This window comes from Camelus bactrianus, chromosome X (assembly GCF_048773025.1).
Source record: "Camelus bactrianus isolate YW-2024 breed Bactrian camel chromosome X, ASM4877302v1, whole genome shotgun sequence".
NCBI lineage: Eukaryota > Metazoa > Chordata > Mammalia > Artiodactyla > Camelidae > Camelus > Camelus bactrianus.
In genome coordinates, this window is record NC_133575.1 from 18275450 (window position 1) to 18288550 (window position 13101).

At 38.3% G+C, this 13101-nt stretch overlaps 1 protein-coding gene across 6 annotated transcripts in view; it reads left to right on the forward strand.

The window, feature by feature from the left end:
* ZFX (zinc finger protein X-linked) overlaps positions 1 to 12685 on the forward strand; it is a 46388-nt gene extending 33703 nt beyond the window's left edge. For 5 of the 6 annotated variants that reach the window (XM_010970317.3, XM_074359314.1, XM_074359315.1 and 2 more), the window contains 5 exons: positions 4583 to 4732; positions 4952 to 5095; positions 5466 to 5618; positions 6149 to 6289; positions 7140 to 12685. In XM_010970317.3, the coding sequence (XP_010968619.1) occupies positions 4583 to 4732; positions 4952 to 5095; positions 5466 to 5618; positions 6149 to 6289; positions 7140 to 8323 (1772 nt within the window). In that variant the 3' untranslated portion in view covers positions 8324 to 12685. The remainder of the gene's footprint in view (positions 1 to 4582; positions 4733 to 4951; positions 5096 to 5465; positions 5619 to 6148; positions 6290 to 7139) is intronic. The other variant, XM_074359318.1, reaches the window with a different exon arrangement.
* The last annotated feature ends 416 nt before the right edge of the window (positions 12686 to 13101 follow it).

Consider the following 13101-nt stretch of genomic DNA (forward strand, 5'->3'; position numbering starts at 1 on the left):
AGGAGTATAAGGAGGATTTGGGGTTAGAAATGTGGTCAGAGTTTTGGGAAAAAGGCCTAGAGTAGAGATGCAAAATTGAGAGTTGTTGGCATATAGATGAAATTTAAGCTATAAGGCCGAATGACATCATCAAAGGAGGGATTGTAGATAAACCAAGACCAAGGACTAGGCCATGGGGTTTGCAACATTAAGAAGTAAGAGAAGGTTCCTGCAAAGGACTGAGGAGGCATGGCCAGTGAGGAAGGAGAACACCAAGAGCCTGTGTTCTGGAAGCCAAGTGAAGAGAGTGAATCACAGGAGAGTGCTGCCAAGGCAAGTCAGATGAGGGCTGAGAACAGGCAACCTTGATGAACAGTTTTGGGGATGTCATGGGCCTGACTGAAGTGAATTTAGAGGATATAGAATGACAGGAAGTGGAGAAATGAAGGTGGCAGAGAAAGGAGATCAAGAGTTTTTGTTTTTCAAAGGGGAAGAAAGAATAGCTTGTTTGTATGCTGGTGAAAATAATCTAGTAGGGCGAAGTATAGGGTATAGCTCAGTGGTAGAGTGCATGCTTAGCGTGCATGAGGTTCTGGGTTCAATCCTCAGTACCTCCTCTAAGAATAATTAAATTAAATAAACTGAATCGCCTCCCCCCACCCAAAAAAAAAAAAAGGAAAGAAAATGATCTAGTAGAGGATCTAGGGGAAGAGAGGGCAGCAGAGGTGCTGGAACAAGAAAGAAGGGGCGGGCTTTAGCTAGGAACACAGGTGGGTTGTCTGTGGTAACAAGCTGGGTTTAGTTGCTGGTCAGTGGGTAGGTGTGGCAGACAGCGGGTCTTCTCTTCTGATTGTTTAATCTCCGTGAAGTAAGACAGAAGATGATCAACTGAGAGTGAGAAGGTGAGGTGATAATAGGGATTTGAGGAGAGAGGAGAATGTGGAAAGTAGGAGGGGAAAGTTAGTAGAGAAGGTCCACCTTGGCCTTCGAGGGATTTCACTGAAGCTCCCTTGAGCAGTATAAAGTATGCCTGTATTTTGCTACAGTTTTGCTGTTGTTAGTGAGATCACTGATAGTCAAATTTTTCTTCAGTTTTAAAGTTTAGAACACAGGATGAGATGAAAAGGTTATTATTATTATCTTTTTAATGGAGGTACTGGGGATTGATTGAACCAGGGACCTCGTGTCTGCTATACTTGTGCTCTACTGCTGAGCATACCCACCCCCTAAAGATTATTACTATAAGGCTTGAGGAAATATGATGCCAATTTTATTTAAAAAAAAAAGAAAAGAAAAAACTGGGAAGGAAATTTACTAACAAATGATGCAATCTTTGGTTAGTGGGACTATTTGTGATTTTCTTTTTAATACTAAATTTTATCCAATGAACATACAGTTCTTTAAAAAATCAGAAGATGAAAGTGAAAGTCTGGGTTTTAAAGACAGGCACCTCCTAACTCTCCTACTCCTCACTTATTATACCAACTGGCAAATCACATATCATCTCAGAGCTTTCCTGTCTTTATCTGGAAAAGGTGTGAGAATCAAATGAAATAAAAGTACAGAGAAATGCTAAGGAAATTGCAAAATGCCATGCAAATAGTAGTTATTAATAGAAGTGTTCTTAATTTCCAGAAATTACACTCTTCTATTTTGGAAAGGCCTTATTCTAAAGCTCTAGTTCTTCATTACAACAGCAGAAGGCACTCATGCAGAAATCATGTATGATGACTCAGTTTTATCGAAGCCTTCTTTGTCTGTTTTTAGAAATTCATTTTTAATGGTATCTTTAAAATCACAGTGAAATTTTTAGTACTTAACAGGACCATCAAAGTGGTATGTGTGTGTGTGTGTGAGTAACAAATCACTTCTATAGTATTTCATATTTGGAATAATTTCGTAGATTGAGTTAGTAGGACAAATTCTCAAGGTGAAAATCTGAAGGTGAATTCTACTTTTGTCTAATAATAGAATAACTTTGCTCGACTCAGGTAATCCTGTATATTTCAGATGTGTTTCCCACACATTTATGAAAGCAAATAAAGGTCTTTTACTCTTAAGTTACTGGTAAGTGCATGACATTTTGCAAGCTCCAAAATGATTAGATTTTCTGGTCATGAAAAGGTTTTATCTTACGAGTACAGCAAGCTAACATATGCAAAAACAGCTAGCCTGACCTTGTTCTTTGTAAACACAAGGACATTTGATTTTCCAGTACCTGTTAGAATCCATTTTGACAAACCTTGCCCAAAGAGGCCAAGCTTCATCAACAGTATCAAACTGTTCTGAGATCAGTTCTCTGAAGATGTACTGATTTATTCAGAACTCTCCTTCTAGTTTGGTGAGATCTACAGCCTTCTAATGCTATCTCAGTTTGAAATTCCAGAGCCACCTTTAAGAAAACAAGTGACTCAGTCAGCTTGGTCTGTCATAAAAGTATTTAGCTTTGAAAAAAAGGGTAAGTACATGTCAGACCAGAAATAAGGACATAATGCCGATTCTTTTCCTCTACAAACCATTTGTATAAAGCAGAGTCAAAATACTTGAATTTAGGTAGTTAGGTTCAGAGTTCAGGAAACCTCTCTGTTTTTGTTTTTGTTTTTCTTTTTCTTTTTGAAACCACATAGAGTTTAACCAGCTAGCACCTTCATATCGTTAAGCTTGTCCTTGATCAGCTCATTGTCTCTAGCTTCTCAAGCTCTTAACCCATTCACCATTCTCTTCCTGGTAACCACAGTGCTCACGTCCTACTTCATGTCCACAGTTGAAGCCGCCGGCCATGTACTCCTTCAACTCTTCTGCCATTACAATCTTCCCCCTCTAAACACAGCATAAGCTGCGTTCTTATCCATATTTACCTCCTTAGATCTCAGAAGGATGGCATATTGCTCCCCCGTTTTATAGAAAATTCCTTCATCTTTATGCCTGGTTTCATCTCTCTCTTCTTCTGAGATCTTGGTCCCAGAATTTCACCAGGTCCTCTGGCTTCAGCCTCTCACTTTCTATTATATTTTCTCTCACAGACCAAGTGTGCACAAATGTTTTTATCAAGTAAACAGAAAAGTCCTTGACTCTGCAACCCATTTTAGTTACTACCCCTTTATGCTCCATTTTTAAATTGGACTTTTTGAAGAATTTTACACCTTCTATTGAATCCTCAACTCGACGGTAACCTGACCCCATATAGCCTTCACTACACTACTCTTCCCCGGGAACATTGGTGGCTTCCGGGTTGCTCTAGTAAGTGCAGACATTCCTTCTTGACTTTTGTGCGTGCTGCATTATTGCCACTGGCTTTACTAGGATTCTTGGAACTTTTCATTCCCTAGCTTCCTTCATGACCTTCCACCAACCTAACTTTCCCTTCCCAGGTTCCTTGGTGAACTCTTCTTCTTGTCCCTCCCTTAAGTTAGGACATTCCCCAGGATATCCTCAGCCTACTGTTTGCTCACACTGTAGGTTCTCACTGTCATCTCAAGGCTTAGTTAACACAGAGCTGATGGCACCCAAATCTGTGGGTCAGCCCTTAGCTTTCAGATTTGAATATCCAGCAATGGACGCCACATCTCAGTCATTCCTTGAATCATTGATTCATCAGTGTTCTGAGCATCTGCTGTCAACCAGACTCTTGTCTTAGAAGACTGAATAATAAAAATACAGATTCTGCTTTATCAGTGGGAAAGATGGGGCAAAAAAAACCCCAGATAGTGACAATACAATGAATCCTATACTCTGAGAGAAGCAAAAGGTGCTGTGAGTATAGAGGCATAGGAACAGCCACTGAGTCTGAAGCTTTTAGGGATGTTACCCTCTTGGACCTTAAATTAATTATCAGAAGTGTTCCTTTTCCTAATTTCCTACCGTTTCTTCCTCCAATTATTCAGTCATTATATCAGAAATCCCATGATTATCTTTGTCATGTTCAGTTTTCAATTGAGCACCAGGTTCTACCACATCAGTCTTAAGATGGGACTGAAGTCTGACCCTCTTCTCCATCCATACTACGTCTGTCTTGATAGAAGACCTTGTCATTTGTCACCTACATAATTGTAATAGACTGAAGAGTGGTATCTGTGCTTTATGTCTTGATCCCTTTGAGTCCACCTTTTTCAGGGCCAGCATGGTGGAGCGAAAATGGCAACCTGACCTTGTCACTGCCCTGCTTAACAGGCGCCTACCACCTGCAGCAGAGGTTCTCAAACCTCTGATTAGAATCCCTAGGGCAGGGTACCTCTAAATCTGTCTATCAGGCCCTACCCCTACAGATTCTGATCCTGTAGAGCTGCTTGTCTGGGGCCTGTGTTTTTAAGTTCCATAAGAGATTTTGACACCTGACCAGACTGAGAAACCTCCTGTCTACCAGGGTCAAGTCTGAGCCCCTCTGTCTGGTTGCACAAAGCCCTCCATGACCTGGCTTTAGCGTAGCAGTCAGCCACATTTCCCACCGTGCCCTGCGTGTCTCATTGTTTATGTAAAGTCATCCAGTTTTATGTGAATCAAGTTAGAGATTATATTTGTAAAAAAGGGCTTTTTGAAAATGGTAACATTTTATTTATTTAAAAATCTACTATTATTATTTGTAATGTGTTTCCTGCCTTTTCAGTGGATGATGCTGGCAAAATAGAACATGATGGTTCCTCTGGAATGACCATGGACGCAGAGTCGGAAATTGATCCTTGTAAAGTGGATGGCACTTGCCCTGAAGTCATCAAGGTGTACATTTTTAAAGCTGACCCTGGGGAGGATGACTTAGGTAAGAGGAAATCTTCAGCATATTATTCATCCTGATCAAACACTTCAACCTGATTACTTTTTGGTGGTGTAGACTGAGACTATTTAAAATCTTTTCTGAAGATAGCTTTTAAGCGAGGGTTCCAATGTAGCAGTAGAAATGTGTGTGAAATGCAGTAAGTGAAACAGGTAGAAATGAAGTTTTCACATAAATTCTTCGAGTTGTCATCTTTCCTGATAGGTGGCACTGTAGACATTGTGGAGAGTGAACCTGAGAACGATCATGGAGTTGAACTACTTGATCAGAATAGCAGTCTTCGTGTGCCAAGGGAAAAGATGGTTTATATGACCGTCAACGACTCTCAGCAAGAAGATGAAGATTTAAGTAAGTAGGTGGCCTTTCTGTGGGAGAGAATTTTGTGTACCTATAGCTCTTACTTATTTTTTAAAAATATGGCCAGTATTTGAAGGAAACAGAGTAACATTATTGTAGAGATTATGCTGCCATATTTCATAGGAAACATCAATGACTTGTTAGGTATGCTTAGAATGTTGCTTTAAAAACAAATTATGGTGAAAGCCAAGAAATGTATGACTCATTCAGCAAATACCTATTGAGTGCTCACTACACGAAAGTTGTGTCCTAGGTATATAGCACTTGAACCTTCTTGTCTGTTAACTGAATTCAAATGAAACTGTCTTTCCTGGGATCTCTGTAAACCTGGTCACATAAGTTTCTGTAATTTTCCACTTAGATGTTGCTGAAATCGCTGATGAAGTTTATATGGAAGTGATTGTAGGAGAGGAAGATGCTGCTGCAGCAGCGGCAGCAGCTGCTGCACATGAACAGCAAATCGATGACAATGAAATCAAAACCTTCATGCCAATAGCATGGGCAGCAGCTTACGGTAAGTCACATAGCAGCTCTTGGCACTGACGTGGTCCTTGAACGTGAGTTCATAGCTGAAAAATGGTTTCTGTGGTCTTAGGTTTCACAAATCTGAAATACCAGTACCCTGTGAGGGTTATTTGATTTGAACAAGAGTAGAGGAAGATTATAAAGTCTACTTTTTGTCTTTATTTTTAACAGGAATTTCCTTCATGTGTATATTACGTAGAAGGAAGTACTGCAAGAAGTACACAGGCTTTCAAGCTGAAACTTTTCATCTTGATTATATGTGGCCAATGACTTTACAATTTTGGGAGACAACAAGGGAGTCCATGGGGCAAAATGCTGACATTTTTTTTAGATTTGGAAGCTAGGCATTTCCTACGGTCTTGATATAATAAGTGGTCGTAAAACCCATTACCTAGAATGGGGAATCTCTGTCATTCATGAGTATCATGGCTTACTTTCGTTGTTGTAGTTAATAAAGAGTCCCTAATTCTTTATAATTTATAATACTGTATAATTTTGTTTTTTAATGCGCATTGTTAGGTAATAATTCTGATGGAATTGAAAACCGGAATGGCACTGCAAGTGCCCTCTTGCACATAGATGAGTCTGCTGGGCTCGGCAGACTGGCTAAACAAAAACCAAAGAAAAGGAGAAGACCTGATTCCAGGCAGTACCAAACAGGTGAGGGCACACGAGTTCCACAGCGCAGCGTGCTTTGCGAGCTCTCAGATGAAACTCTAGTATGTATCCACAAAGGTGTTGTGATGGCATTTTAGCTGCTAGACCACATAGAGCTTTTGTGTATTGAACGTGAAAATATAATTTTAAGAATTAAGTGATATTCATGAATGATTTCCTTGGTTAAAAAAGAAAACAGGGAATGGATTGAACATGGATGAAAAAATTCAAAACTTGGGTGATTTTTATGTGGAAATGAAAAGAAATCCCTCAAATATGTTGCAAGCATTGACTTTTTTAGAAAAACTAAGTTAATATATTTAAAGAATATGATTATGTCAGCATAGAGCAGGAATAATTTAAAGAGCAGCAGGACAAGTACTTCAGTTCATGTGACATTCCTGTCTATTCTTGTATGCTGATTTGCATATTAAAATTTTACAGGTGTATTTAAGCTTTAATTGATATAAATTATGTTGTTAGAATCACCAAAGCAGAAGTTATGACTATGAAACTTAATTTTTATCAATAATTTCCCACCAGTCTCTAAATTGTTACAGCTTTAGTCACTAGTTGACGGAAGTTACATATTTATTCATTTCTTTATATTTTTAAACTGGAGGCAGTGAGATTGGTACAGTCATACTGAATGAAATTTCCAGACCAGGTTCTCTTTATGATGAGGCTGCTGTGTCTCTTATGTTGAAAAACGGTAAAAAGAATGTTAAGTAGAAGATAGCCTAACATAGGAGTGTTTGCCCAGTAATGTTTGGAACATACACTTCTAAATTCTTGAAGAAACCAGAGCAGGACTTGGTTTGATCACTCATGCTCCTCTCTTTTCCTTTCTTAGCAATAATTATTGGCCCTGATGGACATCCCTTGACTGTCTATCCTTGCATGATTTGTGGGAAAAAGTTTAAGTCACGAGGTTTTTTGAAAAGACACATGAAAAACCATCCTGAACACCTTACGAAGAAGAAGTACCGCTGTACTGACTGTGATTACACTACCAACAAGAAGATAAGTTTACACAACCACCTGGAGAGCCACAAGCTGACCAGCAAGGCAGAGAAGGCCATCGAGTGCGATGAGTGTGGGAAGCATTTCTCTCATGCTGGGGCTTTGTTTACTCACAAAATGGTGCATAAGGAAAAAGGAGCCAACAAAATGCACAAGTGTAAATTCTGTGAATACGAGACCGCTGAACAAGGGTTACTGAATCGCCACCTCTTGGCGGTCCACAGCAAGAACTTTCCTCATATATGCGTGGAGTGCGGTAAAGGTTTTCGACACCCCTCAGAGCTCAAAAAGCACATGCGAATCCATACCGGGGAGAAGCCGTACCAGTGCCAGTACTGCGAATACAGGTCTGCAGACTCTTCTAACTTGAAAACACACGTAAAAACTAAGCATAGTAAAGAGATGCCATTCAAGTGTGACATTTGTCTTCTGACTTTCTCCGATACCAAAGAGGTGCAGCAACATGCTCTTATCCACCAAGAAAGCAAAACACACCAGTGTTTGCATTGCGACCACAAGAGCTCGAACTCAAGCGACCTGAAACGACACATCATTTCAGTTCACACGAAGGACTACCCCCATAAGTGTGACATGTGTGACAAAGGCTTTCACAGGCCTTCTGAACTCAAGAAACATGTGGCTGCCCACAAGGGTAAAAAAATGCACCAGTGTAGACATTGTGACTTTAAGATTGCAGATCCATTTGTTCTAAGTCGCCATATTCTCTCAGTTCACACGAAAGATCTTCCGTTCAGGTGTAAGAGATGTAGAAAGGGATTTAGGCAACAGAATGAGCTTAAAAAGCATATGAAGACACACAGTGGCAGGAAGGTGTATCAGTGTGAGTACTGTGAGTATAGCACTACAGATGCCTCAGGCTTTAAACGGCACGTTATTTCCATTCATACGAAAGACTACCCTCACCGCTGTGAGTACTGCAAGAAGGGGTTCCGAAGACCTTCAGAGAAGAACCAGCACATAATGCGACATCATAAAGAAGTTGGCCTGCCCTAACGATACTTACACAGACGTTTGTAGAGATGTTGGCCTTGAAGCAGAAAATTCATTTTAAAGCCAATCAGTCTCGTTCACATACGATACTGTATATTGATTTATGCTGTGTACAAATAGAATTATTGCTTCTAGTTGACTTTTTTTTTTACATTTTGTTCAATAGTGTGTTCTGAATTCTATTCAGTTTGTTTAATAAATGGGGAAAAGTGGCAACAAGCAAGTTGCTTTTAATAAAGTAATCCCTGATTCTATACTGAATTTTTCTATCTTAGAAGTTTTATATTTATTTAAATATTTACCGTGCTTACCTTTGGTACTCTTCTAAGACCATTTAACTTAAAGTTAAGGTAACTTTAGATTGGTAACTCTGAAAGTACTCATGTTGACTCTCTCTTTTCCCATAAATTTCTCACAATAAAATTGTCAGAGACATCTACTAACATAAATGGGGAGATTTTTACGGTCAGGTCTAATTATCCTAACAGAATTCATTTACTTGTCTTGTTTAATATTTTCAGACCACATGACAGTGGAAGTTTCCATTTGAGCTTTTGTGTCCCTGGCATCGCCGAGTAAAGAGCAGTGGCTGGGTTCGTGTTACTTTTCGTTTTGTTCAGATGCAGTATACTTCTGGGGAGGCTTTCTTTGGAGTATTTACATCTGTTGTCAGCATAGCAAACTTTTAGAAAACTTTATTGAACAATTTTGCTTGATCCTGTTGTATTTTGATTATTCTGTCTGTGCTGCTTTGTCTTGGAATGGTTGTGTGCTACAAATGAGACTTATTGAGGACTGCATTTGGAATCTCCTAGAGGTAATTCGTGGCTCATAGGATCTTTTGCAACTTTATATATGTAAATGTACCCTGAATTATGTATATGCACATATATATAACATGTATCTGTGTGTATTGCTTATTTTACATATTTATACACACAACCCCAAGTAGTAGTTGTTTAAAATCTATAATGAGAAGTATTAAATTTACGATAACATGAAAGATGCAGGGATGCATGAGAGAGCATTTTGTTAATCATGCTCTTCAGAGAGACTACTCAGGTGAAGAATTAGAAGGAAAATAAGGACACTAGTATTTTTAAAGAGTAAAGGTATTTTCTTTTAAATATCTTTGGTAACTGAAAAATAGAAGTTAAGATGTTTCTAGATAGAATGTTTTCATATAACTTCAGCTCCATGCCTTTATATTTTTCTGAAAAGCTAATGAGTATCCAGACCTAACTCTTGTCAGTTGTCTCTGGGAAGCTCGTGAGGGAACTCTGTGTCACCAAGTGTGGGGGGACAAAGGAAGCAGCAGCTCCGTGGACCAGAGAATGGGTGCTAATTACGACTTAAACTTGGCAAGTCCAGCCTGCTCTGTTATTTCTTAGTTATAGTCAGCAAACTTTAAAAAAACTTAACGCTTAAGTTGACTTTGATTAGAAGATAAAGGTGTGTTTTAAGTGCATGAGACAAATCTGAGGCCTTATTTGGAACATCACCTACTCTTTCACAGTTTGGTTTTTCTTTGAAAGTTGACATTTTTTAACATATAGTTCCAAATCAGTATCAAAAATTCATAAAAACGAACTTGGTTAATTAGAATTTGATTATGTTAAGGTAAGTTGGAGAACAGAAAACCATTTTGGGGGCCCCAATTGGCTGTTGGCGCATGAGTATCTGGCACATCATTGAGAGGCAGGAATTTTCTTCCCACTGGTTAGCTGCCTAGCCACTTCATTATGGTGCTCCATCGCCTTCGTGCTATTGGGTTTTTACCTTTCATCTTTCTCTTTGCCATTGATACTTGTAGGCGAGAGTTATTTATAGGGTTAGAAGTCGAAGTGTCTAGTGTTTGGCAAGCCTCTGAAGTGCTAGATTGATTTAGTCCAGCTCTAAATCAAGTGCTTTAGGCTGGTATGAACTCCAACCCGAATGCCAGTCAAAGCCATGGCATAGGAGCCCCTATGCCCTCTTGGCCCCATAATGTGCTTTCTTTTTCTTTCTTTAAAGTAACTTACAGTTGTGTGATTCATTACCCTGCAGTACTTTTCTTGAACGCTCTGTCTGTTTTTTTGTGAGAACCTTTAAAATCTCCCTTATTTTTAATTTTTCCCAGAAATAATGTAAAAGAAAACACTTAAATGAAAGTGGAAATTTATTAATTTTAAAACATCCTGTAAAAGTTAATACAGAAAATATAAATAATTGGTCCTTTAACTATATTTTTTTAAATAAACTGAAAGATAAAGAACACAACACTTTACACACTTTATATTTCTCTTACATAGTCTGGAATCATACACAGTTCTTTTCTTTTTAAAGCACAATATTGAAACCTTTAAAAGGTATTTAAGGGTTTGGTCAAGTGAATATGATAAAATGTATTTGTCTGTATAAAGAGAAAATGAAGTTGTAGTCACTGTTATGTACTGACATTAGTTACAACCTAGTTTTAATTCTTAAAACAATTTTGATTAGCAAAGCTAAAAAAAATGGATGTTTCAGTTAAATGTTTTAAAGAGGTACAGATTTTTACAAGGACATAATATAAGTTATTGTTCTGTAGAAATATCCTATTAAATATTGTATGTCCCTCCCTCTGTACACTTTGTAAAAAAAGTAAAATACATAAAAAGAAAATCATATAGGGATGTGTGACATTATTGTAATTGTGTACTTGAGAATAACGTGCAAAAATAAAAATCAGAATATTTTCCTGTTAATGTTTAGTCTATTTGATACCAGTACTAAGTTAATGGTTTTTCTTAAGAAAAAAAAATGTACAGTTTTTGTAAACCTAATAAACATCAAAAGCAGTGGATTATTTTCATTTCCCCATTTCTTAATTCCTTATATGCAGCAGTGGAATGCAAAATGCTTGATGGCTTTGAATTTTGTGACCTGGATTTAAATACTAATATTTCAGTTCTGCGAATTTGCAAGTAACATTTTAGAGAAGTTAAGAGGTGATTGGTGAGTCCTTTGATGAGCATGTCCTTGCAATTCATTTTTTCTTTTATCTTCATAAAGGATTTGTTTTATTAGCATCTCTCATTCCCCTGAGATAAAATTTCCCATGCATAAAGTGGTTTTTGAGAGCGCTTAAAAGTGTATTTCAGTATCAGTCTACAGCACATTTAATCAGTGGGATTGTCCCCACCTCCATAGCAGAAACCCTCCCCTTGAGTTACCCCTCTGTGCCCAGTTTGGAGGGCTTCTATAGACACTCAGATACTAGAGAATGATCATGGTCATTTTTAGAAAAAAGAAGTTAGTTAAAAGTTAGCAGGAGTCAGAAGAAAATGAGATAGATTTGAATCATCTTTGATTTTTAAAGATGAGATCGTGCAGTTATTTAACTATGCTGGAACAGTAAATAATCAAAATTTGAGGTCAGTGAGGTCAGTGACCAAGAAAACATGGTCAATGTCACTGTCCAGGGCCATAAACAAGACAAAACCATAGCATGCTGAAAGACTTAATTCTAGTAGAACGACTGCCAGATAACATCATACTGGTCTGTGATTCCAGCCAGTCAGATAATGTACTACTCTGTCCTCAGAATCTCAGTATTAAATTTCCTTTATTTCTCACAAATTCTAGGATTCGCATAAGGAAAAGCTTGACCAGTCGAAATCTTAAAAGCAGTGTTTTCAAAGTGCGGCCTGGCAGTGGTGGCAGCATTATAATCAGCTGGACTTAGTTAAAGATGCAGCTTCTCAACCTCACCCCAGACCCACTGAATCAGAAACTGGGTGTGGGGCCCAGAGATCTATGTCTTAACACGTCCTCTAAGTGATTCTAGTACATGCTTAAGTTTGAGAAGCACTGTTACAGCACTTGAACTTAAAAGATTACCAGTGCAGCATTTTGTGTAGTAGACAAGACACACACGCACCCAAACCCCAGAAATAAGCAGTGATGGTGAAATGGGACTCAGTTTATCAACCTTCACTCTTACACAACTTTACCCTCTTTGAAATGTGAGCCTGTTGATCAGTAAGTATATCCTTTAGTACACTTGTAAATAGCCTGTGCTTCGTAAATCTTGTGTGGCTCCCCAAAGTTAATATTCCTCAAAGGTAAATAGAATCCAAAGAAAGATTCAGCAAGTGAAAAAAAGGAGCTGAAAAGTGTGTGTTTAATTGGCTCAACATTACTTAAGTAATTCGTATCTGAAAAAACATTTTGCCACATTCTGCAGCTGTCTAGATAAGGTCAAAGTTAAGTTTGCCCTTTTGGATTTCGTTTTGTGTATATATTGTTTGCCTTTTTCATAAAATAATTCTTGGATTTGTCATACATTGTTCCTGTTATTTTTGACATCTTTGCTGTTGTAAATAAATTCCTATTTTGTTTTAAGTTACCCTAGTGGAGTGTTGGCTATAGACAAGGCACACACAACGCAGAAATGAGGCTTAAATCTCACAGTAAATCCCCAACACGATGTAAGCTGAAAATGATGCTACCCCTTCGGTGGTTCAGCACTTCTAGCACCAGTGAGGGTATCACTGTTGACCAGAGGTGGGTGTAGCATCTGTACCTACTTGGACTTTAAAATCGTTTTCATGACCTCTGAGATGGAATTTCTTAACCAAGTTTGACCAAGTTTGTGGTCAAAATGAAAAATCAAGAATTATTTTCCTTTACTTGGTTTTTCCTTTTCTCTTGGTCTCGTCTTGCTTATGTTGCTTGTATTGGTGAACACAAAGATTTGGCTTTGTAGTGATCTGCTGATGCTGTAAAGCCAATGGGACAGTTTGCTACAAAAAGCCTGC